The 27,684-nt window shown below is 40.1% G+C and overlaps 1 protein-coding gene across 1 annotated transcript in view; it reads left to right on the top strand.

Moving 5' to 3' along the window:
* Positions 1-12,973, top strand: part of mapk1 (mitogen-activated protein kinase 1) — a 48,164-nt gene extending 35,191 nt beyond the window's left edge. The window contains exons 7-9 of the mRNA XM_048611692.1: positions 1,563-1,672; positions 5,344-5,486; positions 7,034-12,973. Of these exons, the coding sequence (XP_048467649.1) occupies positions 1,563-1,672; positions 5,344-5,463 (230 nt within the window). The 3' untranslated portion in view covers positions 5,464-5,486; positions 7,034-12,973. The remainder of the gene's footprint in view (positions 1-1,562; positions 1,673-5,343; positions 5,487-7,033) is intronic.
* The last annotated feature ends 14,711 nt before the right edge of the window (positions 12,974-27,684 follow it).

The following is a 27,684-nucleotide window of genomic DNA, read 5'->3' as shown; positions in this document are numbered from 1 at the left end:
CTCAAGGAGTAACCTCTGGAATGGTGGAAAAAAGAATATCCACTTCCATTAGGACTATGACAAGTCTTTTTGAACAGAGGAGCCATGGTTGCTGGTTTATTTGACTCACTGGTATTGTCATTTCTTCCTGCTATCCATGCAAATTAAATTGAAGGCAATAGAGGTCAAAACCTGGGAACTTCCTTGCCTGTATGCTTCACCTCTGGCCCATCAGAGGTGTAGAATCCCTTCTTTTGAACCAGTTAAGTAGCATTTATTATAAAATGTATTAACATGTACATTTCTGTAATTAATGCCATATTTGAAAAAGGCAGATATGTATGAAGTTTACTCATTCAGACTGTAATGATGCACAACACTGATCCACCTCTTTGGACCTTGCAGTTTCTTGGGAGAGGCAAGGATGTAGAAAAACTCCCCAGCTAATTCAGAAACATATCCAAAAAATCCACTGACTCCCCAAGCTAATCAAACAAATCTTAAGGGAGTTGTAGTACTATACAGTTGCAAAAAAAAAACACAGCTAATTGGAAAGTTGTCATCTGTAATTGAACAGACCTTGAAAAGGAATGTCACGTTCCTACATAAAGAACTGCATTAATCAAGAATTGTTTATACTATTGCTGCTAGATATTTTCTAATCAGTCTGTTCAGAGGTGTCACTACACATCTTCGGAGCAGTTGAGACTTGAACCTGGGTCTCAGTCCAGGGGTAGAGACACTGCCATTTTGCCATGCTGCTAAACTGAAAAGAATCCAGCTGCTCGAGAAGTCGTCATACGTTCATACATTTATTTGTAGCCAGCTCGTCTCCTTGGATTTTGCACATGGTAATTCAGAGACCGTAGCCGTTTTCTTGTTATTGTTTCTCTCTGCTCTCTTATACGTCTCTATCCTTAACTTTTCTCATGTCTAGCCTTTTCAGTCGGCAGGTGGGTAACTCGCTTGGTGTATTGGGAAGAGGAGATGCAGAGGCTGCATTTCATGAGGGATAATCAGAAAATGAAGCCCTATGTGATGTCCTCCTTGTCCTCTACATCATGATTATTTTTCAAAAGTAGTTGTCTGGTTCTGTTGCTCTGTTTGTCTTTTTCAACCTTTTTAGTGCTGCAAATAAGCTGCAACAGGTGCAAGTCTGTGGGTGCAAATCCTCTATGCATGCAACATAAGTTTACAGCAGTGTGTCTTGGAAAATTGTTGTCCCCAAAATTTGTGGAAATACACAACTGACCTGCAACTGTTCAGATTATACAGTCCATTTGGCTGAAAGTTACCCACCTAGACAAAATATCAAAGCTAAATTCAACTTGTTGAGCAGTGTTACAACTTGTTGAGGAGAATTGACATGAAAAATTTCAGAAAGCATTGCAAGTGATTTGCCAGAACTCCATGGTCCAGTTGCATAACAAGTGATGTATTCACAACAATTCCGTTAGGGCTTAATGTGCAATAAGAATTTTTTCTCACTACAAATTGACCCCGTTTGGCGAACATAGGAATTGTGCAAATGGGAAGTGTGCAGATGTAAGATTTTTAATATAGATGTTTCTATTTTGTTGAAGCTTTGGATTTATTGGATAAAATGTTGACATTTAATCCACACAAGAGGATTGAAGTGGAAGCAGCTCTTGCTCATCCTTACCTGGAACAGTACTATGACCCCAGCGATGAGGTAGGACAACGTTCATTTTTGTTGAGCTCCAGCTTCTCATAAATAACCTGGGCTTTATTGTGTGAACATGGAAATGTAATGTGGGAATTGCTGCTGTGCAGTAGGATTATGGTGGCTTTTAAGGGGGTCAGTTAGCTCAGGTGACGGATTTGTAATGCAGGGTGTTGGCAACAGCATGGGTTCATTCCCGCATCAGCTGAGATTATTGGAAAGGTCTCGAATGTGGTAACAGACTGACACTATTGACTAATTCAGGAGTTCTTTAAGCAAAAACATTATTGATTTAAGGCAAAGGTGTGACTTTTCTATAAAGCAACTTTTATTTATGGAGGGCTTTTCATGTATTAAAATGTTCCAAGGCACTTTACGGGTGTGTTTTAAACCCAAATTCAACACCAAAAACATGACAGAGGACCAAAATCTTTGCCAAAGGCATAGGTTTTAAGGGATGAAAAATGGAGTGAAACAAAAAAGCTTTAGGGAAGGAATTTAGAGTTACAACCAAACCATCTAAAAACTTGGTTGCCAGTAGTGAAGCGATTTAAATCGGTGGTCAAGGTACCAGAATCTGAGAAGAACAGATACCTTGGAAAGTTATACAGCTCGGAAAGCCTAGAAATAGGAAGAGGTGAAACAGTGGAGGGATTTGAAATCAAATGTGAATTTTAAAATCAAGGTTTGACCAGGGACACACTGACTTGGAGCAAGAACACAGAATTCAGCCCCTTGAGCTTGCTCTGCTATTTAATATAATCATAGCTGATCTCACCTGACTTACCTCCACTTTTCTGCCTGCCCTCCATAATTGTTTCATCCATTACTAATTTAAAAATCTGTCTCCTCCTCAAGTTTACTCCATGTCCTGGCCTCCTCCACTGAGGTAGTGAATTTCACAGAAACATACCCTTTAAAAGAAGTAATTTCTCCCCATCTGTTTTCAGTCTGCTTTCCTTTATCCCAAAACTGTGACCTCCTTAATCTAGATTGTCTCATGAGAAATCATCCTCTCCACATCCGGTTTGTCAGTCCCTTTAGCATCTTGTGTGCATAAGTTAGATCTCCTCTCATTCTTTTAAACACCAGACAGTATAGGCCTAAACTATTCAATCTCGTCAAAAAAAAAACAAACCCCTCATCCCTGGAATCAATCTAGTGAACCTTCTCCGCCTCCAATACAACTACATCCCTCCTCAAGCAGGAACCAAAATTGTTTGCAATACTCCAGGTGCAGCCTCACTAATGCCTCATACAGTTACAGCAACACTTCCCTTTTATACTTACTCCTTTAGCAATAAATGCTAAAATTCAACTTGCCATCCTTATTTCCTGCTGTACCTACGTACTAATTTTCTGTGATACATGCACGAGGATATCCAGATCAGTCTCACCAAAGTACTCTGAAATTTCTCTCCATTTAATAACCTTTTTGTTCCTCTGACCAAAAAGGTTAATCTCATACTTATACTTATTAAAATTATCTGCCAAAGTTAGGTCAATTCACTTAACTTATTCTTATCTATTTGTAAATTTATTTTTCATTGCAGTTTACTTTCCCACCTATACTTGAGCTATCACTATTTAGGTCAGTAAGCACAGGGATGATGAATCCACAGGAATTGGTGTAAGTTAGAATGTATATAGCAAAGCTTTGTGTGACCTTGTTTATGAATTGTAGAGCATGAGGTCCATCCATTTTGGTTTAAAGTTCTCCTATGAAGTACCTCCTATGTTTCAAGTCTAGAGGGTAACCAAGGCATTGATGGGGACTTCAGCAGATGAGTTTAAGGCAGTGATGAAGTCAATGCAGAAATGTGGTCAGAAGCCCATCTCTGGGTTAGGTTATGCTCCAAGTTTGGCCAGGGGAAAAAGGTGGAGTTAGTGCTTAGCAGATGGCATGAGACCATAAAAAGATGTTATGATAGAACTGGATGTCATTGGTAAACATGTGGATACTCTTGCTGGTTTTTCAGATGACATCATCAAGGCATTATGTAGATGAGAAATGGAAGGTTATGTATAAATCCAAGTGTGTATAGGTTTTTCAAGGCCTTTGGCAAGATGCTGTATGCTTTTAATAAAGAAAAGCTTGTGTTTTGAAATGGCGTGCAGTGCTACGGTGAATCAGTTATCAAACAGCTAAAATGGGAAAACAAAATGCTGGAAACAGCAAGTTGCACAACTGTAGAGAGAAACAGTGCTAATGTTACAAATGAATTAGCACAAAACCAGGCAAGTGAGGGACAAGGGAAACAGCAAAGGTGAAGAAGGGCAAGAATGTTGGTGCTAGGCTAAAGGAGTTGGTAGAGAGTCAGTGAGAAGGAAAATAACAGGAGATGGCTTTTGCATCTTGTGAATGTGACAGAAAAAGATGGAAGGACAATAGCAAGGTTAGGGACGTTGGACAGGATCAATGAATGGCCAAAAGTGGTAGCTTTTAAGAAGTAGGTGAGAGGTCTGAAAAGGGAGGAAGCTGAATCCGTTCGGCTTTTAATATTAAATATGTAAAAATATAAAAGTGTGGGGAAGTACGGAGTAGGATGAAGTGGATAGCTCTTTGTCAGCGGATATGTGGTCTTCTAAGTTGTTTCCTCCTATTGAAAGATTCTGTAACATATTAATTTATGTTACATCTTCATGTGTGTGGGACAAATTCATAATAAATTTTGGGTGCACGTGAAATGCAGTGCTGGCTACATTCCCACAGTTAGAACATAGAACATTAGAGCGCAGTACAGGCCCTTCGGCCCTCGATGTTGTGCCGACCTGTGAAACCAATCTGAAGCCCATCTAACCTAAACTATTCCATTATCATCCATATGTTTATCCAATGACCATTTAAATGCCCTTAAAGTTGGCGAGTCTACTACTTTTGCAGGCAGGACATTCCACGCCCTTACTACTCTCTGAGTAAAGAACCTACCTCTGACATCTGTCCTATATCTATCACCCCTCAATTTAAAGCTATGTCCCCTCGTGCTAGCCATCACCATCCGAGGAAAAAGGCTCCCACTGTCCACTCTATCTAATCCTCTGGTCATTTTGTATGTCTGTATTAAGTCACCTCTTAACCTTCTCTCTAACGAAAACAGCCTCAAGTCCCTCAGCCTTTCCTCATAAGCCCTTCCCTCCATACCAGGCTACATCCTGGTAAATCTCCTCTGCACCCTTTCCAATGCTTCCACATCCTTCCTATAATGCGGCGACCAGAACTGTACGCAATACTCCAAGTGCGGCCGCACCAGAGTTTTGTATAGCTGCAATATGACCTCATGGCTCTGAAACTCAGTCCCTCTACTAATAAAACCTAACGCACCGTATGCCTTCTTAACAACGCTATCAACCTGGGTGGCAACTTTCAGTGATCTGTGCACATGGATACCGAGATCTCTCTGCTCATCTACACTACCAAGAATCTTACCAGTAGCCCAGTACTCTGTATTCCTGTCACTCCTTCCAAAGTGAATCACCTCACACTTTTCCACATTAAACTCCATTTGCCACCTCTCAGCCCAGCTCTGCAGCTTATCTATGTCCCTCTGTAACCAGTTGTATTCACTGCTTTGGGAGAATGAGAAGCACAAGAGTGTCAAGAAAGCAAATGGGATATAATAAACAGGTGGGTTTTAATGTAGGCTACCCAGAAGTAATATTAATCTGTAATCAAATTTCAGCCTATCGCAGAAGCACCCTTTAAGTTTGATATGGAGCTGGATGACCTACCCAAGGAGAAGCTGAAGGAGCTGATCTTTGAGGAGACAGCCAGGTTTCAACCCCTCTATCAGCATTCCTAAACTACAGGCGCCCTTGCATACAGGTAATCTTTCGCAGCCAACTTTTGATATAGTGTAGTAATTGGACAGTTGGCTAGAAAAGGTATGATTATTTAGATATTCAATTAAGGAAATACAAGTAATAATTCTTGTTCAGCTGAATGTTGACCAATTTACTTCAGTGCACAGGTAGGACTTCATAAGCGGTCCCAATTACTCATGTCCTGCAAAGTTTAACCCAGTTCTTAAGCCATTTATAATCACCCATATAAGAAATGCCAGTCATGGGGAACAGATTTGATTCAACTGTAAACATTCTTGCTGGCATCAAGCAACCTTATGGAACAAAATCTTGAAATTATTCTCCCTTAACACATGGACAAGGGTTTTGTTAATGCCAGGGAAATTCCATCAATCACTAGAACCACATTGCTTTATCTTCAGCATTTATTTTGGATCTGTCACTTGGATGGCCATAGGTTTACGTAACTGTTTTGTAGACTTGGATTTTCTCACCAAAGGAAAGTCTTCAGGGGGAAATTCTTTGTGCTATGGCATCAAAAGTGATTCTTCAGCACCAATATAGGATCTTAAGGTTATTCTTCACAAACCAGTAACTTCATATAACACTGGTGTGCTTGCAATTAAAGACCATTGCTGTTTCTGCACATTGATGTAAGGGAAATTCATATTCGACTGCAGCATACTATTTTGGTAGTCCATCATGCCAGTTTTAAAACAAGTTTTTTTTTTTTTTTTTGCCTTAGTTATTCAACCTTCCCAATGTTCTGTTTGACCACTGGCGTGTCCAACTTACAGAGCCCTTTATTTCTGACTTGATTAAATTGAGTGTGAATGAAGTATGACATTGAGCAGACTGCATGTCTCTCTGGTCTTTGGAAGTATGTTCTGAGGACTGCAAAGCTGGGTGTTTAGAAGAAAGATTTGGCCCAGAAAAAAGGGTTATTAGCTTACTACGTTCCTCCCCTACTTAATTAAAGTAAGGGTTGTGGGGTTAGATTTCAGATTAAGGTATATCAAAGCACTAACTATATGCCTGGAATTATTGAATGCTTAGATTTATTGACCATGTAATGTGAACCGGCGTAAACTGAAACATAGAAGCATCGAGGATAGGAGCAAGACTATTCTGTTTGACCCCTCAAGCCTGTTCTGCCATTTATGATCATGGCTGATCATTGAACACAATACCCTAATCCCACCTTCCCCAATATCTTTTGATCCCTTTATCCACAAGAGCTATATCTACTTCCTCCTTGAAAACATGTTTTGGCCTCAACCACTTTCTTTAGTAGTGCATTCCACAAGCCGAGCTGACTGAATTCTAGAATGGTTTTAAAATGGAGTTAGAATTTTACAGTGCAGATTAACAGATATTGTTTTTAAGAATTTTGGAATCTAAAACAGCATAATATTGATATTACAAGCAACGAGGAATCAGGTGAAACATTAATGATTTCAGATGCTAATAGAAACTTTCTGCATCTCTGGTTTTCTCTACTTCAGGACATTTCCTTGTCTCTATTGAAGCAATGTACATAATCTAATTTTCAGTATGTTGCTTTTCTAGGGCCAGGACTGCAGGACTGGATGTGCACAGAGTTCGTTTGTTTCTAACTCCTGAATCCTGTCTCATGCATCTCAGCTTATTCATTGTACTCTCTCTAAAATTTCTGCCGTGGCACCTGTAACGTGGAGGTTGTCCATTCTGGAAGCCATGGCGGTTGTTTTCTTGCTGTGGACTCTTTCTCAACTCGGGGGCGAAAATTCACACTCCAGCTGTATTTGTGTTTGAAAGATGTACAGCCAGCGTGTGCCCACTTAGTAATCTACATCCTATGTAACTTAGCGATGATGTTTGAAAGAAAGCAGGACTGGCATTTTGAGCTATTACACAAATTATGGCAGACATGTCTGATTTCAATAAGCACTTCAGTTTAGTTTTTTTAATGCACTTTGAGAAATATCAAAGTATAACTGATCATTCAGTATTACATCTGCTCAGTGTCTAGTCACATCAGTGACTGGTCTGTCATTTCAGATCTTTAAATGCATTGTGTGGTTTTTCTAAACCTTGCTTGCTTGTTTCAGTGAGATCTCCCAAGGTTTAATGAAGTGTTTAGATTTCCAATGAAAGGAACAATGAGACTGTAACCTGCATTCTTTTAAACCAGTGTTGCTCTGTTGTTTGGTTGTATAGATTGTGTGTACTTGTACACTTTAAAGAAGGCTGCCGTGCCAAGGTGGTTCCCTCACTAATAAGTCTTTTATAGATTTAAAAGTAAATTACTGGTGTATATCCCTGAAATATTAGTTATGTAATGTTGATGTATATCAAAGACACTGTTGTCTTTTACTCTGATTTTGTTTTAATAACATTCCTTTCAATACATTGAAAGAAACTAACTTGATTCCATTTCAGAAGCTTCGACTTACTAACGTGCATCCGAGTTTAAAGTCTTATCTGGTCCGTAAGTGGGTTCTGCCTCACATTGTCCTGCAACAGTTTTCTGTATTACACAGTAATAACTGGCTCGATCAAAGGAAGTACAAATGGAGGATGCTTTAGCTTGAGAATGTTTGATCAGTTGTGAAGGAAGCCTCTGTGAGTGGGTCTCCTTGAGAGCAACTTAGAATTCTAAGACCCTGTGTGCTTTTGCCATTTGAGAATGAAGGGTGCCGTAAAGATTCCTATCCCTTTTCTGTGTTCGCAGAGTGTTTGTGGATGAAGCCTGTACAATGTGGAGCTTTCTTAGCTATATTTGAATTCAAAGTGCAGTGCCTGATCCTTAGTCTCGAAACCTATTGTGGTGACAATTGCCTTGTACAATTACCGTGTCCAAGCATGACTGTTAAGCTTTGTATACAAAGACTGTCCAAGTGCCACTCTCACACTCACACTCTCTCACACTCTCTCTCTCACACTCTCTCTCTCTCTCTCACACTCTCTCTCTCTCTCTCACACTCTCTCTCTCACACTCTCTCTCTCACTCTCACTCTCTCTCTCTCACACTCTCTCTCTCACACTCTCTCTCTCACACTCTCTCTCTCTCTCTCACACTCTCTCTCTCTCTCTCACACTCTCTCTCTCTCTCACACTCTCTCTCTCTCTCACACTCTCTCACTCTCTCTCTCTCTCTCTCTCTCTCTCTCTCTCTCTCTCTCTCAGACTCAGATGAGTAAATCTTATTGCTTCTCAAAGCTTCATCCTAATCCTCATCGGTTTCCTCTCGGGTTTGCTTCCTGTATAAATCATGTAACAATTAGATTTGTTCCTTTCTTTAAAAACAAAATGCCGCCTTTTGCAGACTTTGTGATGTAACTGTATAGAGCACTCTGTTTCTATCATGTAACTTGTTCAGTTGGCTTTTTTGTTCTGATTGGTCTAAATACCTGATATAATAAATGGAAAAGCGGTTATGGTTAGTTTTTAAAAGGAAAAACCTTTGCAACAATAGGTGTCAAAATGTGATGTAACCGCATAGACATACCTGATTGTATTGTGACTGGTATTGGATTAAGCATATTATATATATGGACAAACTTGTAGGTACAAAGATTTATTTTGCCTTAAGTTTTTTTTTCAATGTTATATATGTAAACAAATTTTAACCTGTTAATGAATGTTCATTTTTGTTTCTGGCACATACAGCTCTTGTAAAATTCTTTAAATTGGTGTCTCCCTGCATCTTTTAAATACAGTATGTTCTATACACAACTTCCCAGTGAGTGCACAACTAATCTCTTTATTTCTGTTAATTTCTATGTTGCACATATATATGTCCATCAGACTTAAGATTTTTGTTTTCTGGTCTCCTGCATTTTGTAATGAAAGTGAAGGGTATATGCAGTCATTGCTGTGTTATGTTTGCTCTTGGCTGAAGAGAGTCAGGGTTACTAAAACATCAGCCATTTGTGATCAATACTGACCCCAGCCAGACCTTGCAATGATGTAATGCAGCAGCTCGTAGCCTGGCAATAAAGAAGTTTCATGTGCTAGAGGGTTAGCTGAAAGAAGAGCCAGCTGTGACCCAAGTACAGTTTTGACAAATTGATTTGGGGTGGGGGCAGAGACACAGCTATTTAACTGACTTAGTTGGTCACACTGGAGAAGCCATGGCCTAGTGGTATTATCGCTGGACCGTTAATCCAGAGATCCAGGTAATGTTCTGGGAATCTGGGTTCAAATCCCACCATGGCAGATGGTGGAATTTGAATTCAATAAACATCTGGGATTAAGAGTCTAATGATCACGAATCCATTGTCAATTTTTGGAAAAACCCATCAGATTCACTAATGCCCTTTAGAGAAGGAAGCTGCCATCCTTACCTGGTCTGGCCTACATGTCACTCCAGACCCACAGCAATGTGGTTGACTCTGAACTGCCCTCTGGGCAATTAGGGATGGACAATAAATGGTGGCCTAGCCAGTGATGCCCTCATCCCGTGAATGAAGAAAAATTTACACAAGCACTATTTGATATGTTGGACATAGTGTCAAGGTACAATTTGTCAATTTAACAAGTAAGCTGTATATAAGTGGAATGTTTCTGCATACTGTCCTGAGGTCTGATTATGCAATTAGGCATTGTTCCATCTCCAATGGAATGTATAGTGAGGAATCAGGAGATTGCACTTGTACAGTAAACGGGGACAATTTCTGTTCACGATAGTGAAGCTTCAGTTTAAAAAGGAACTTTTGGATGCTGTAAAGCTTCTACCACCAAGTAGAAGTTGTTTCCATCTTTTCCAGGCAGTCAACCAATTACATAGAATCCCTGGAATGTGGAAGCAGGCCATTCGGCCCTTCAAGCTTCACCAACCCTCCGAAGAACACCCTACCCAGACCTACCTTGTTACATGGTAAGTGTGACCCTGCATTTACCATGGCCAGTCCACCTAGCCTGCACATCTTTGGACTGTGGGAGGAAACCAGAGTACCTGGAGGAAACCCACGCAGATACAGGGAGAATGTGCAAACTCCACACACAGTTGCCCAAGGTTGGAATTGAACCCAAGTCCTTAGTGCTGGGAGGCAGCAGTACTAACCTACTGAGCAATACTAAGAGCAGAATGGAGGGATGAGAAGGTAATTCACTTTTTCCCCCACAAGAATCCATGAATTAAAATAGTTTACAGATTGATTACAATGTTCAAAAATGTTTAGCGTGACAACTCAGTGAAAACCTATTTAACAGAATTCTATTTTTTAAAAAACTATACCTTTTTTGATTTATTCTTTTTTCAATTGAAATGTTAGTTCATTCTGCAGGTATGTCATAACGTCTGCTTGTTGCTTTGCCTGGGTCACCACTTCTCAAGTGAGCGGAGTTGGTCAGTATCCTTTAGCTGAAGGAGGGCAGCAGGTACAACCTGGCGATCTATTTTGTTGGGTATTTTTCTGATCCCCATTCCCCAGAGGCACTGACACATCTGGCTATAAGTGTCATTTATTGAATGAACATGTTGGCCAAAGGGTCAGTGACCAATCTGTTGCTTTTTACCAATCTTGTCTTCAGCTGACTACAGTACAAACCTGACCTGGTTGTTCCGTTTTAACATGTTTATAGGTTGCTGCTGAGGCCAGGAATTTGTCACCTTTGTTTGCAGAGATGGTTGGGAAGTGATCGCTGGACTAATTATCTGGGAACCCAGGCTCTCCACTGTAGAAACATGGATTTGAATCCCACCATGGCAAGTGGTGAAATTTGCATTCAGTAAAAATCTGGAATTAAAAGCTACTCTAATGATGACATGAAATCATTGCTGATTCTTGTAAAAGCATTCTGGTTCACTAGTATCCTTAGGAAGGGAATCTGTCCTATTCTGGCTTAAAGTTACTCCAGACCCACCACAATGTAGGTGACTGTTAACTGCCCCCTGAAATGGCCCTAGTAAATCACTACATTCAAGGGGCAATTAGGGATGGGTAATACTAACCCATGCAGTGATGGCCACACCCCATGAACAAATAAAGAAACAGACGGCAGTTGTTCGAGAAGGCAGCTCTCTTCCACCATTCCCAAGGGGAATTAGGAATAAGCAATAATATGCTGGCCAGCCAGCAAAGGCAAATTTCGCAGAGTGAATTTGACAAAAATATTGACATACAAGAGCAATTGTTGCTTGTGGATTTTGCACAGTGGTCAAAGTGGACAATGAGGGGGAACACTCAATTTCTGTTCAATGTAACTAACGAAGAATAGTTCTGCAATTACTGATATCTTAGAACTGTTGAAACTGGTCTACAATTACAAAAGAATTGCTACCTAACTGTACCAAGGTTATGAACAATGTAAACTCGGGTGGATGAGTTGATGACTTTTACCTCTTGCATTAACTGGTGAGAACCAGTTTGGCTGGAAAATAATCTAACATGCAAATTTCTAAATTTAGTCAGTGAACATATTAACACACATCCTCATCCAATTACCTTTTATCTCATCCGGTCAGAGATGCCTAAATTGCTGAGCCCACCAACCCAAGAACCATCTGGGTGGTGAGCAACAAGAGTAAAGTTTTTACAGACTGCTGGTTAGGCTGCACACAACCTGGAAAAGGTAATCCACTGCTGCACATTTTTAGAGTCTTTCAAATGGATACTATACCGGAATGTGGTTTAAGGTGACCACCAGGGTTGTTTAAGTGGGAAGTTAAGGACTAACATCATTATCAGACAATGCAAATAAGGGGTGTAAAAATTCAAGCCATCTATTTTGTGTCTCACTAATGTCTGTTTCAATGACCTGAAGCGATCACAAACATGATTGGAAGGAAGATTATTTCTCTAGCAAAATGCAGTAAGTAGGGAGTAGTTGTATAGTACAAATTATATGCATTATATAATTATATGCATTAATTCAGCCCTGGCTGCTTGCAGCAACATAGTCTCTAGGTTTCACAATCCCTATTCTGTTGGACATTGCTATCACTTTATAGACCCCAAAAGAATTGTCCCAAACTGTTTAGTACTGTCACAGGTCTTTGCATTGCTAAATTAGTCATTGTTGAGCTAGTTTTTAGGCTGTTAAATACTTGCAGCAATGTTAAACTTGACTGTCAATGTTCTACTGCAGAATGTCAATACTTCTCATTTGTGAATTAAACGATTGTTTAAACATTTGGATCTTTGAGTCAGATGTACCTGAGGAGAAAAAGAGACCAAGTATGTCTAGTTTAAGCAGAAGATTGACTTCATGTGCCCAAAGCATGTGATTTGATCAGAACATTCAACTAAAATTCTAACAGTAGGCTGCTCCTCAGCTGGGCTTCATGTCACATTCTCTACTCATCATCACGAGATATAAAGCTCTCTGAAACTTGACCTTCAAGTGCTAAGAGGATTTTATTTTAAGCTTTGACAACATTTGGCGATTCCAAACTACTCGTAGCACAAGCCTCTTTTGACTTGTATGTTTGCACATGCCTGAAGCTTTTGTTCAGATTAGACATTGATGGGCAACTTTAAATATGAAGATTTAATCAGTGAAATAAAAATCATTTGGTCTTGAGTTGCTTTGACCTGTTTACTCAGCTTGATGACTTAACAATTTCTACTCCAATTTCAGAGGCAATAGGGAACGTTGCATGCATTTTGTAGAAATAAAATTTTAGTCCTGTGACCCTCCCTCAGAACTAGGTGCTAGTTCTGAGGCAGGGTCACCAGACCTGATTTTTATTTTTCCTTCACAGATGCTGCCAGACCTGCTGAGCTTCTCCAGCAACTTCTGTTGATGCTTATCTGGGTTCATTCCTGGAGACAATCCTCAGACCACACAATCCTGTGTTTTGGAGCTGCTCAGCCTGAACCTTGATCAAAAAGCAGTGCATCTCTTTCCAGACGTTCTTTGCAAAGGCATGTGCCAAGGCGGGTGTGGGACTTGGTGTTTTCCTCAGTGCAGCCACCTGGTGGTGGTTCTGTGGAGGGGGTGTTTGGGAGAGCCTTTCTCACGACCAGTCATGCTTGCTGTTAGTACTGGTTTGAAAGTCCAGAGGATGACCGTAAGATGCGATATTTCAGAAACTCATTTCAAGACCACCTATTGTCCATTCATGTTTTATTTTTGCTTCTGCTTTAGTTCTGTCAGTGATGGTTACCATTGCAAAATTTAATGGGAATTATTAGCAAATCACTTTAACAATCCTAAATATTAACAACAAATCATGAGAGCAGGAACTGTGCCTGTGGAAAGGAACTATGCTTCTGTGCAAAATAGATGCTATCGCATATACAAATCACCGATTGGATTACAAATTCACAGTTGGTTTTGTATCTGCCAACATACTCTGCTTTTAACCAGATTTTCCCATCTTCTTGAGCTCCCAAAAAAAATCACATTCTCATCTCGAGCGGTGGAATTTATAGCCTGTGTTTGTGCTGGATTTACTTGTTACAGGTTGTGCTTATTGAATGAAGGCTTGTGAGAATGTTCTTGCTGGTGACAGTACGGGGGAGGAGTGTCACAACCCGGAGCCATCTGTTTGCCTGCAGTGCCATTAGTTTCACATCTGCTTTCATCTTTCTTTTCAAACACTGCACAGTGTTCTCTCCCCTCCTCTCTTTTTGTAATGAAGGTCAGCGCTCTCTGTGTAACACCAGCACTGGCTCTGGTTGGGAAGCACACTGCTGCAGAATATGCTGCCGTTAGCAACTCAGCCTCGGTTATTTAATCTAGTGACAATTCCATTTTGCCCCCCCTTTATCTCTTTCACCAACGAGGACCAGCTCCCCACCTCACCCTCACACTGAGGTGAATTCAGTGATTGATTCGCTTTTATCATTGCAATGGGGGATAAACAAAATTCCACATCCGTTGGTGAATTTCTTGGGTCGTAAACCTGTATTTTGGGGCACATTATGGAAAATAATCAAACCCTGGAATATATAAAGTTGGAAGCTAGTATCCTTGTTGTCTGTCCATCTGTATTAAAATAGTATGTCCCAGTCTGTCACATCACACAGCCAGACGTGATTGGAGGCTTGCAGCTGAATTCTTCAAAAAAATATTTTTGAAAATAAAGCAACTTGATCCATATTTGGATATTTACAACTATCTCCCAATCTGTAAACTCCCCTAATTAGACAGCAACTGAAACTGAGCTGATCTTTAGTTAGATTTCATGCCCTTATACTTACAGGCCATCTCACACAGTTTCACCTTGGATGGGCCATTTAATACATTTTGCATTGTGATACATAAAAGCACACCTTCCATTGTACAGCCATGCTCGTGGAATGCTAGATATTACAAAGATACATAGTGAAAATCCGGAAAACCCTGGCACTCTAGCAGAGGTGGTTTCACCCTGTTCCTCCAAGGTGCTCAACTGGTTTTTACCTACATTCTTACCTTTCTATTGGAAATTCCCTTTTTTATTTGTGGAAATTATTTACAGTTAAATTGCACTAAGTTGGTAAGAATGTTAAATGTAGAAGCAGAAGTAGGCCATTCAGCCCCTCGAGTCTGCTCTGTTACTGAATGAGATCATCGCTGATGTAACAATCCTCAACTTGACTTTCCTGCCTTGATTCCCTTCCTGGTTAAAAATCTTTATCTCAGCTGTGAATATATTTTTATCTCAGACTGCTATAGAGGCTAGGTCATTAAGAAATCCACATATTCACAACCCTTAAATGAAATTCCACCTCATCTCCATTTTAAATATGCAACCCCTTATTCTGAGATTATGCCTCTGGTCCTGGATCTGCTACAAGGGGAAAGAAACTTTCTGGATCTACCCTATCAAAACCTCTAAGAATCTTGTACATTTCGATAAGGTTGCCTCTCATTCTTCCAAACTCCAATGAGTACAGGCCCAAATTACTTAACCTCTCGAAGACAATTCTGTCCATGCCCATTATCAGAGACATCATTGGACAGCCAGAGACTTTTTCCTAGGGTGGAAGTAGCTATTACGAGGGGGCATAGTTTTAAAGTGAGTGGAGGTAGATATGGGGGAGACATCAGAGGTAGGCTCTTTACTCAGAGTGGTCGGGGTGTGGAATGCATTGCCGGAGAGGCTAGTGGAGTCGGCCTCATTAGGGGTATTTAAGCGGCTATTAGACAGGCATATGGATGCTAGTAATAAGGTAGGGGTGGAGGTTAGATAGACCTTAGGTTTAGGGTAAAAGTTCGGTGCAACATCGTGGGCTGAAGGGGCTGTAATGTTCTATGTTCTATCAGCCTTGAGGAACTTCTCTGGACTACCTATAACACTAGTATGTCCTTTCTTAGACAAGGGCCTGGACTTTGTTCACAGTATCGCAGGAGTCCAGTTTGGATAACCCAGAAATCCAATTGTGATGAAGCTGTCAATCATTCCTGTTGACAGAAGAGGAGATCCGACAGAGGATCAACAATGCCTGTGATAAATTGAAGTTCCCAGCTGGTAACTCTGGATTATCCAAATCATAGACCACACCAACTACTCAGTGGAGTTATGTCACACTAAAGTGTGAAATCACAGGCAGGTATCATTCCATATTGAGATCTCTCTTTGGAAAGATGTTCTCACTAAACCTGTGAGAAAATAAAAAGTGCTGTTGATTGCATCAATGTCACTTTGTCTACAGTGAGTGGACAACTATGGAATGAAAAGCAGGATTTGCTAAGGAGTGGGAGATCCTATTACCTGAACCATTCACCAATGAAACAGAGGTATTCTCTCCAGCAAGGACAGGATCAGAACAGCTGCCTTTTTTGACATCAAAAAGGCTCTATTAATATAGTACAAGGCAACCTGCATAGAGAACAGCCCATTTCTGGCCCAATCCTGGAGGAAAGGGGAATGACCCTGTTAAAGAGGCTGAGCCACAGGGAATTCACCTGCAGCAATGGCTTGCAGTGCTGATCCAGCCTTGGCTTCTGGGTCCAGGACTTGGTCCTGGCCCAGTTCCTGACCTGAGCACAGCAGGACCTTTAGAGACTGGGAGTCTGGTTATTTGTACCTTGATGCCCACTTGATACCTACCTCTCCTGGGCACTGGTGGGACTTGCCTTCGGGCAGTAAACTCAAGGGATACTGTGCATAGTTCTGCTCTTGATAATACAGAAAGGATCATATGTCATTTGAGAAAGTGTAGAAAATATTTGAAAGGGAAGAACCTGAACTGAGGGGTTAATTATCAGGGAAGAACAGCATTTGCTGGTGCTCTCTTCTCTTTAGAGAAAAAGGCAGAAGGGAGATGTGACAGAGTCCGTTAAGGTTATGAAAGGATTTGATAAGATTGACAGAGACCTGGAATTCAAAACCAGAAGTCATAAGTATTAGAGAGTCATTAAAATAGAGTGGTGAGAATGTAGAATTGGCTACCGTAGAGATTCATTGAGGTGAGTAGATCAGCTTGTAGCAAATTATATTTAAACAGTATCAAAGACCGTAGGAGACTTCAGGAAGGCAAACATTGACATAGGAAAATGTGACAATTGAAATTTAATTCAGAGGAATGAGAAATTTTTATTTTGGAAGGAAATTTGAGAAAAGAAAAGGTGACCACAACTGAACAGAGCAATTGTGAAGTTGGCCATAGCAACAAAGGTTCATAGGAATTTACATACACAAGTCTTTGAACATGGCAAAATAAGCCGAAAAAAACAGCTTAAGGGATTCTTGGTGCTCTAAATTGAGACATAGTGTAAACAAAAAGGTTGCGCTGAATCTTCATTAATCCTTGGTCCAGCCCCAACTCTAGTATCGTGGCCAATTCTGGCCATTCCACTGTCGGGAGAAGGTCAACATTTTGGGGCGAATGCATAGAATATCAAGTTTGAGGGACAGTGGGGATATGGAGACCGACCATAGAGAAGCCTCCCTTTAGGGCAGAGAAGTTCAGGGAAGCTGCAATTGAGGTGTTTAAAATTCTGAGAGGCTTTGACAGGTGTAACCAAGTGAAACCTGGTTTCCACTGACTGGAGGTTTGGGAACCAGGAAACACTGATTTAAGTTAAAAGACAGACATACAGGGCAGTTAAGGAAAAATACTTTTTTGCTACTTGTAGTAGTGGTCTGGAATGTGCTGCCTGAAGGTAGTGGAAGCAGATTCAGTAGCTACTCTTTGAAAGTAAATTGGATAAGTAGTTGAAAATGGAAACATTTGCAGAACTATTGGGGAACAGCAGCGAAACAGAACTAACTGCTAGTACTTTCAAAAAGCCAGCACAGCCCAGGTGAGCATAATTGTGTAGAAAGATGTGCCGATAGTGTTAGATTAATTAGAATGAAAACTTGTTCCTGTGGAGCAGAGCATCAGTTTTAACCAGTTGGGTAGAGGGTTTGTTTCTGTATTGTAAATTTTGCGTAAGGTGTTAGGTATTATCTTATAGGTCTCTTTACCGATGCACTCACAAGCACTTTATATTTACTAATACCACATTTTCATTCATTCATAACTCTTACTAACTCACTCACCAGTGCACTATGTTTACTATACTGCGTTTCATTCATAAAACCATGGTTTTGTAGTAAATTTTACTATTACAATATAGACTAAATTAAAACATCCCTTCCAACCCATTACTGCTTCTTTACACCTTCAGTCCTTATTGGCCCTATGCTGCAAGTAGTGTTTAGACCTGTTTCTATATCAAAGGCTACCCCTGAATAAGTGTTGATATTGTAACCTGTTCAGAACAATGCCATTCAAGCCATTGTGTTTCCATGACTCATGAAAAACTATGGAAAGATTATAATATTAAAAAGCCCCTTAGCAACCATCTCTCGAGACTTGAATAGGTTGCAGAACGTCAAACAAGTTTCCTCCACTAGTGTGTACATGTTAATTGGGGCCGCTATCCCCTTTAAGAAAGTTACTATAAAACAGCGCTTCTGTGAAACTGCATGAATGAATGTGCAAGAACTGTCAAAACTGGTAATAGTAAATAAAATCTTATGACCCAGCTGTGGTAATCAATTTCTATACTTTTAATAAGTACATGTATAAGTTTTAAGTTATTTAAATCAGATAGGTCTAGTATTTTTACTAACATTTCCTATAAAAGGACTGATAATTAATTATGCAAGCAGACCTTACAGACACTCTAATCCCATCAGGAGTAACAACCAGCATTTAACAAATGTTTAAAATATCTCCTGTTTCACCAGGACAGATGTCATGCAAACCTTTGTGTACAATAGATACAATTATGTAACACCATAGTGCTAGAATTTTAACGTATGTAAGAATTGTGTATAAAGAGGCTAATGTAAAAACCTTACTTGGGATTCCATTCGCTGCCTCAAACTGCGCTACTACAGTTGTTGAATAAAGAGGCTATTTTTGCCACTCAACAATTTCGGTCGTTATTTGAACACAATCCCACAAAAGGTATATGGAAACAGCATAGGCTATGAGTCCTGATAACCTCCCACCTGTGATGTTGGAAGATACTGCTTTAGAACTATCCATTCCCATAGCCAAGCTGTTCCAGTACATCAATGACACAAACATCTCCCTCACAATTTGCTTAGGGATGTCCTGCCCATACAAAGCAGAACAAATTCAAGCTAACTAATTACTGTACCATCAGCCCATCTCAATAATAAGCAAATTAAGAAGCATAAATGGGAAGTGCTGTCAACAGTGCAATCAATTTGCACATGAATAACCTGTAAATGAATGCCTACTTTGGGTTCCAAAGCCACTTGGGTCCAGAACTTATCTAGCCTTTGTCGAGACATGCACATTAGTGCAGAACTCCAGAGGTGAGGTGAGAGTGAGGACTCTTGATATCAAGGTAGTAATTGACTGCATGTGTGATATCAAGCATAATTGAAGTCGAAGGGGAAACAGAAATGAATCTCCACTGGTTGGAGTCACACCTAACACTGAAGAAGATTTGTTGCAGGAGCTGTTTGGGCGTAGTGGCTAAGACCTAATCATCTTCAACTGATTCATAAATGATCTTCCCTCAAACATAAGATTAGAACTGAGTATATTCACTGATGATTGCGTAGCTTTAACACAAGTTGTGACTCCCCAAATAGTGAAATTGTCCATGAGCATATGCACCAAGATAACATTAAGGCTTGGGCTGAAAAATTACAACTAACATTTATAACTACACCAGTGCAAGGCAATGATAATTCTCCAACAAGACAGAATCCAACCATCTCCCCATTCACAATCAACAGCATGACCATTGTTGAATCTCCTGCTATCAACATTCTGGGGTTTATCATTGACCAGAAACTGAATGGTCCAACCATATGAATACATTGGTCCCAACAGCAAGTCAAAGGCTAGGCATTCTGCAGTGAGTAATTCAACTGCTGTCTCCCCACTGCCGATCCACCATCTAAAAGACACAAGTTAGGAGTGGAATGGAATGTTCTCCATTTGCCTGGATGAGTGAGATTCCAACAATATTTTGGAAGCTCAACACCATGCAGGAAACTTGGCTCATCTGATTAGCATCCCATCCATCACCTTAAACATTTACCCGCTCCACAACCAGTTCATGGTGGCAGCAGTGTGTACCATCTATTAAATGTACTGCAGCAACTTGACAAGGCTGCTTCACAGCATCTCCCAAATCTGTGACCTTTATCATCTAAGAAGGGCAAGCAAGTTACCATAAGACCAAAAGATATAGGAGCAGAAATTAGGCCATTCGGCCCACTGAGTCTGCTCCACCGTTCAATCATGGCTGATAAGTTCCTCAACCCCATTCTCCTGCTTTCTCCCCGTATCCCTTGATCCCCTTGATAATCAAGAACCTATCTATCTCAGTCTTAAATGTACTCAATGACCTGGCCTCCACAGCCTTCTGTGGCAGTGAATTTCATAGATTCACCACTCTCTGGCTGAAGAAGTTTCTCCTTATCTCCGTTCTAAAACGTCTTCCCTTTACTCTAAGGCTGTGCCCTCAGGTCCTAGACTCTCCTACCAATGGAAGCTTCTTCCCAACATCCACTCTGTCCAGGCCATTCAGTATTCTGTAAGTTTCAATTAGATCCCCCCTCATCCTTCTAAACTCCAATGAGTATAGTCCCAGAGTCCTCAAACGTTCCTCATATGTTAAGCTTTCCATTCCTGGGACCATTCTCGTGAACCTCCTCTGAACCCGCTCCAGGGCCAGTACATCCATCCTGAGATATGGGGCCCAAAACTGCATGCAATACTCCAAATGTGGCCTGACCAGAGCCTTATAAAGCATCAGTAGTACATCCCTGCTTTTATATACAAGTCCTCTCAAAATAAATGCCAACATTGCATTTGCCTTCCTGACTACTGACTCAGCCTGCAAGTTTACCTTGAGAGAATCCTGGACTAGAACTCCCAAGTCTGTTTGCACTTCAGACTTCCGAATTTTCTCCCCATTTAGAAAATAGTCCATGCTTTTATTCTTCTTACCAAAGTGCATGACCTCACACTTTCCCATATTGTACTCCATCTGCCACTTCTTTGCCCACTCTCCTAACCTGTCGAAGTCCTTCTGCAGCCTCGCCACCTCCTCAATACTACCTGTCCCTCCACCTATCTTTGTGGAAGATTCCATAGTGTAGTTATGTGGAAACACCACTTGTGAGTTCCCTTCCAACCCACTCACCATTCTGACTTTGAAATATATCGCCGTTCCTTCCCTGTTTCTGGGTCAAAATCCTGGAATTCCCATAATGGCATTATGGGCAGACCCCATGGAGAGGGCATGGTTTGTGAAAGTGCCTCACCACCACCACCTCACGGGATAAATAATAAATGCTGGCCCAGAATTTTAAAAGTTTAATAAGTCAACAGAAGTAGATATCTATACAGGACATAAGAGGAGCAGAAATAGATCCTAAGACCTCTTGAGGCAGCCTTGCCATTTAATAAGACTCTACTACTACAACTCCACTTTCCTGCCCTACCCCCATAAGTCATGAACATTGTTGCTACTTTTCTAAAGTTTTTTCTTCCTTTCAGTCCTGATGAGTGCAAGGCAAATGTTTGACTTCATGTCTCTTTTCAGGCATGATAAAATTCTGTACCACCAAACAATTATCAGTAACACTCTATTTTACATGGATCATCTTTACTTTAGTATTGTTTGAAATGTATGAACTGTCTCAGGTAGATTAATGACAAACCAAGCTCAGCAGCTAACCTTTTTAAAAAAAAAATCAATCTTTTCGGAAAAGTTATGACATACCTCTGGAGCAGGTGGGACTTAAACCTAGGTCACTTAGCCCAGGGGTAGAGGACACTAACACTGCACCAGACGAACACTCCAACAGCCAGCTCTTTTATGTTAATCGCCAATTAGGATGGCAATGGTCACCAAAGAGTTAACAAGTGTCTCCTGTGAAAGCAGCACAAACAATGATTATAAATTATAACCAAATAAAGAAAACTTCTTAAATGAAATTAAGAGATGGTCCTGAGTCTAGAGGATGCAGATCAGCCTCACAACCATTTCATGCTGATGATGAGAGCCTCAAGCATAACAATGAGAAATTACCTTGTCTATCAACTCTCCCATTTGGTACATGGCCCCTTTTAATCCTTAGACCTGGGGAGGAATGGGGTAGAGTCACTGACCACTGATGCAAAATCCCTGAAAATGTGATTCCTTAATGTATAATTAAATAACAAATAACAAGGTAACTGAAACGTCCAGGCAACAATCACAATGAGCACCAGTCCAGGTGAATGGCAGGCTACATGTTGAGAACAAGAGGAGGTCATTTACATTATTGAGCCTGTTCCATCTTTTAGTGAGATTTTGGCTGCTCCCTGACCTAATTCAATTGGGCCTTTGTGCCAGGTTCTTTCATATCTTTAATGAACAAAAATCAATCAATTTCGGATTTAAAACTGATAACTGATTGATTATCAATTGCCTTTTGCAGAAGAGAGTTCCTACTTCGCTGTAGATGTGTCTCCTGACTTCACTCCCCTCCCAGTTTCCTTTTATCTGACTTACCTATCCCTTACTTTGATCATTCCAGGGAGCACAACTACTAGCTTGTGTAATCTCTCCTCATTACTTAATTTAACTCTTGATATAATTTTGGTAAATCCATCTTGGTCTCCCTCCAAGGTGTTGTGCCTAGAACTGTTCAGTGACTCCAGGTGTGGTCTAACTGGCATTCTACAGCTGAAACATGACCTCTACTCCCTTGTATTCTAGTCATCTAAATATGAGGACCGGCATTCCATTAGCCTGTTTAATTATTTTCATTGATTAATGATCTTTTAGTTATGCACATGAAACCCCAGATCTCTTTGGACCTTCATTTTTTCTAGCTATTTGCCATTTAAATAGTATTGATCCTTTTTACATCCATAGTGAATGACGTCATATTTGCTTATATTGAAATCTATTTGCCCATTGTTTCAACTGATGAATATTTCTATGTAACATTGTGCTTCTGCCTGCACTGGTTACCATGCCATTATCTTTGTATCGTTGGCAAATTTGGATATATGATTTTTTATAGCAACATCAAATAGTGAATAATATATAGTTTCCAACACCAATCTTTACAGAACTCCAATAACCATATTCTGCCAATGAGAGTACTTTCTATTATCCCCATTCCAAATCTTCTCCTATTCAATTAATTTCCTAATCAGGTTCATAACCAGTCTCCATTCCACAAGCTCCAAATCCAGCTAACAGTTTCCTTTGGCTGTTGTATTGTGAAACCTTTTGTGACTCCATCTGATCACTGCCCTTCTCCTTTGTTCTTCCTGCCCCCAACTCACCTTCTGTAGGCTTCTATTTAGCTCAGATGAAAGATCATCAGCTAAAACATTAATGCTGTTTCACTCCATAAATACTGTCAGACCTGCTGAGGTTTTCCAGCTTCTTTTGTTCATGTTTCTGAAGGACTTTATAAAATGCCTTCTGAAGGGCAAATAAGTCACATCCATTAACATGTGCTATTTTTAAGTCACATCTTCAAAACGTCTCACCAGATTTGTCAGGAATGGCCTATCTTTCACAGATTCATGCTGGCTCTTCCTGATCAGCTAAACCATTTCAAGGCATGGCCAGACACTTTATCCTGAAATATAGACTCTGATAATTTCACAGCAATTGATGGCAGGATCACGAAATTATAATTTCCTGGTTTTCCTCATACACCTTCCTTATATTGTGAACGACAAGTACCATTTCTGACTCGAATCAACAGAACTTTGGAAGATTAAATTACATTTACAATGTTCTCACTTACTTCAGGAATTCTGATTCTGGTGATTATTTATTTCCTTACTGTTTATGTTCATTTTGTTGAATGCCTAGCCCCAGTTCAATATTTCTTGGGGATGTTAGCATGATGACTCCTTTCTCTGCTGTTACTGAAGAAAAGTAATTATTCAACATGCCTACCAAGTTCTGACTGTCATTGGCAGTGTCAACATTATCAGTTTTCAAGGGCTCCATGTTGCCTCTGACCACCCTCTTTGTTCCTAACATAACTGTAGAGATTTTTGTGTCAATTTTGTTATCCTTTGGAAGTTTCTTTTTTGTAGCTTCTATCTGTTTTACCAACCTTTGCTGTTCTTTGTATCTTCTCCCATTCAATACAATCTATAGTATTGTTTGCATTTTTTGTGTGGTTTTCTCATTTAGTTTTATGTTGTCTCTTCGCTCATTAGCCAATCTCCTTAATTCTGCATTTCTTTGATTTTCCACGCTTCGAAAGTTTCTCCGTCTACTTTTCAAGATCCCTCATGATTCTGGACATACCTCTGTCATAGCTCATCTCAACTTTACCTTCTCTAAGGAGACCAGCCCCAGCTTCTCCAATCCATCATTAAACCAAAATTCCTCAAGCTCGGAATCATCTTCAATAATTTCTGCACCCTCTTTAAATCCTTCCTAAATTGAGAGTCGAGCTCTACACAATATTCCAGGTGAGGCGAAACCACAGTGTTTTATGCATATTTTAATGAAGGAAAGCTAATCACCAATTTATAAAGCAGCAATTTGAAAACAATGGAACAACCACAACTCGTTGTTCTGCTCAGTGATTAGCATTTTATCCATTGCTTTTAGGACCAATGTTGTTAACTAGCGTCAGAGACTGCCCTCTGGTGGCTGAAAGCTTTTCAACCGCCTCCATTGGTTCCCTCTGCTGCCTGCACACAGTAGTATATTCTGGCTGGCCTGGGAGTTTGGCCATGTCAAAAAAGCAGTCCGCTTTACAATTATGGTGGATTGACTGCAGTATTATTTGGCTTTGAGAATGGTTGTTTAAAATGCTGGCTATTGAATTTAGTTTGGACAGAAATAAAACCATAAAATGCTTACAATACTCATCACATTAGCTTGCCAATACATATCACAGTAACAAGTTCTGTTAGATGTTATACTTCAAACAAGTCTTCTCCCATTATCCATCCAACCTTTTCAATATAACCCTACATTCTTTTCTGTTTGCTCTACATTCCCTGTATATGCATCTGTGGTATTCATCCCAAGTGTGGTGTATGGTGGCAAGTTCCACATTCTCACCTTTCTCAGGGTAAGGAAGATGCTTGTGAATTCCCTATTGAATTTGAGCTTATACTTCATGGTTCCTAGTTTTCATCTCCTTCACCAGGTGGTAAGATCTTCTTGGTTAAACTCCTCCTGTGAAGCACCTTCAAACTTTTCCTTACTTTGAAAGTACCATATAAATACAAATTTGTTGTTATTGCATACAGTCTTAAAAAGATATCTCTCAACAAAAACAGAAATCGCTCGAGAGAGTCAGCAAGTTTGGCACCAAACGTGAGGAGAAAACAGAGTTAACATTTTGAATCTGGTGATACTTTGAACATTAACTCTGCTTTCTTCTTACAGAAGCTGTCAGACCTGCTGAGTTTCTCCAGTAATTTCTGTTTTTGTTTCAGATCTCCAGCATCCACAGTTCTTTGTCTTACCTCAGTCTCAAATCCTTGATTCAGGCCGATTTGTGATTTTCAAGAAAATAATTTTCTAGCTTATTTGTTTCAATGTTTGGAGGATAGCATAAGTCATTTAAAATCTATACAAATTGACAGAATTAGAGTTTAACCTTTAACTGCGGCCCACAAGGCTCTGTAGTTTGCAGCTCGCAAAGACAGAAATTGATAGTCTCCCTGGTTGAGTAGCAGACATAGGAGACCTCTACTTCCCCAAAGCTGGACTTGGACACTGGGTCATTGGTTTTTGGAGGAATTCCCATTACTGTCCACAGGGACATCTGCACAAGTGGAGTGCACACATGACGAGAAAGGAGCTTTGGCTGATTCTTTCTTTGTATCTACATCCTCAGGTTGGAGAAAGAAAGTGTATCAGCTGCTACTGTGACAGCAACTGGTATCAATTAGTGCGACACACTGCAGGCTGTGAGCACTGTATAGACAGGGTCTTCATCCACTGAGCATTGGAGCATTCATCAACATCTATTTGAGAAAATGTATTTGTTCTGTTAGATAATCTATGGCACAGAAGGAGGTCTTTCAACCCATTGAGTCTATGCTGGCTCTTGTGTAACAGTCCAGTCAGTTCTACCTGTCTACTCTATCCCTGTGGCCCTGAAAGTTTATTTCCTTTAAGGACCCATCCAATTTCCTTCTGAAATCACTGATTATCTCTGCATCCACCACCCTCTTTGGCAAAAAATTCCAGATCATTACCACTCCCTGCGTGAACAGTTCTTCATCGCATTTCTGCTGTATCTCTTGCCCATAATCTGTATTTCCTAGTCCCGTCCATCAGCTAATAGAAACAACTTTTCCTTGTCTACCTTATCCAAACCTTTCATAATGCTGTACACCTTGATCCAAATCTTCCATCAGCATTCTTTGTTCCAAAGAGAACAGTCCATTTGACTAGCATATGTTCTTTCATACTTGATTAGAATGCCCCTTACTATTTGACAGTCCAATTTCCATTGAAAATTTCTGATACTCTATTCCAATAGCTTATGCGCAGCTAAAACAAAAAAGCAGTGGTTTGAGCATCGACCCTCAGGGAAGGGCATTGTCTCCATTCTGACAAATAAACATTTATTATAACTGACTGTTTCCTGTCCTTTAAGCACATTTTTAATGCAATTTGACACTGTCCCTTCTAATTTATTAATTTCTTAATCTTAACAGCCTTAATTTCATTAACCAGCCCAAATTTGATACTTCATCAAATGCTATCTTAAAAGTTATATAGATAACACCTCCTTCCTTCCCTTCAATCTTCTGTTACTTAATATAAAATTCAGCTGATTATGTATATATGACATTAAGAAACTTCTCAAGTACCTGTTGAGTTTTTCCTCACGTTATTGTTTCTAAATGAATATCCATCACTGATATTACTAACTCACTGATCTATAGTTACTAGGACTATCATTACACCCATTCTTGGATAGCAGTGTTACATTGACCATTCTCCAATCCTCTGACACCTCTGCTATGTGTAGGAAATATTAGAAGATAGTGAAAGGGCTTGGCGCAAACTCTACTCAACTTCCTTTAGCAACTGGATCCGATGACATATTCAGTCTGAGCATAGCCAGCCTTCCCCAGTGCTTTCTCTCTCTCACTTTACTTCCAATCCATTATCTCTATTGTTTCAGTTTCTACAGACATCTTGTCAGATTCCTCTTCCTTAAAGCACTGTTACAAAGTACTCATTAAACATTCTAGCTTTGCCTTGCACCTATACTTTTAGACAACAGTGAATTAAGCAAAGCAAGCTCTGTTAACCTAACATTATAGTTACTTATATTATGAACTCTGTTCTACTTTTTACTTCCATCCAAGAATTCCCATATCCAACATCCTTGAAAGTTCATTCACTTTTGTAGGCCCCAACCCACAAGCTATGCCATAGCTCTCCAGCATTAACTTTAATTCTCATCTGTGTTCCAGCTGTTCTCCGAGGCAAGATTGTATGGAGATCCTTCCATTGGATATATGGTCAAGTGACCTTCTGATTCTAATTTAACACCCTACAACTGTGAATTCCTCAGCTTCTTGTCCTGGTTGCCAACAGATACCCAGCTGCTTTCTCAGCTTCCAAGCTAATTCTGTTGACTGAATTCTGCCACAAGGCTCTGCGAGGGCCATTGTAGATTTCTTACCTAGCTACAATCTAGGCAAATCTTCCATCTGCTGCTTTCCTCAAAATCCAAACTGAGCTGGAGCTCATCTGCTTTCCATGTTGTGAATGACAAGGTTTGCATTTTTTCCAATACAAACAGAAAGTATTGGAGAAACACAGGATGTCTTGGAAAGAGAAACAGAGTTATGGTTGAGTCCAATATG

Source organism: Rhincodon typus, chromosome 24, assembly GCF_021869965.1.
Source record: "Rhincodon typus isolate 14 chromosome 24, sRhiTyp1.1, whole genome shotgun sequence".
NCBI classification, from domain to species: domain Eukaryota; kingdom Metazoa; phylum Chordata; class Chondrichthyes; order Orectolobiformes; family Rhincodontidae; genus Rhincodon; species Rhincodon typus.
Note: the sequence above shows the minus strand (reverse complement) of the source record. Positions and strands in the feature narration are given on the sequence as shown.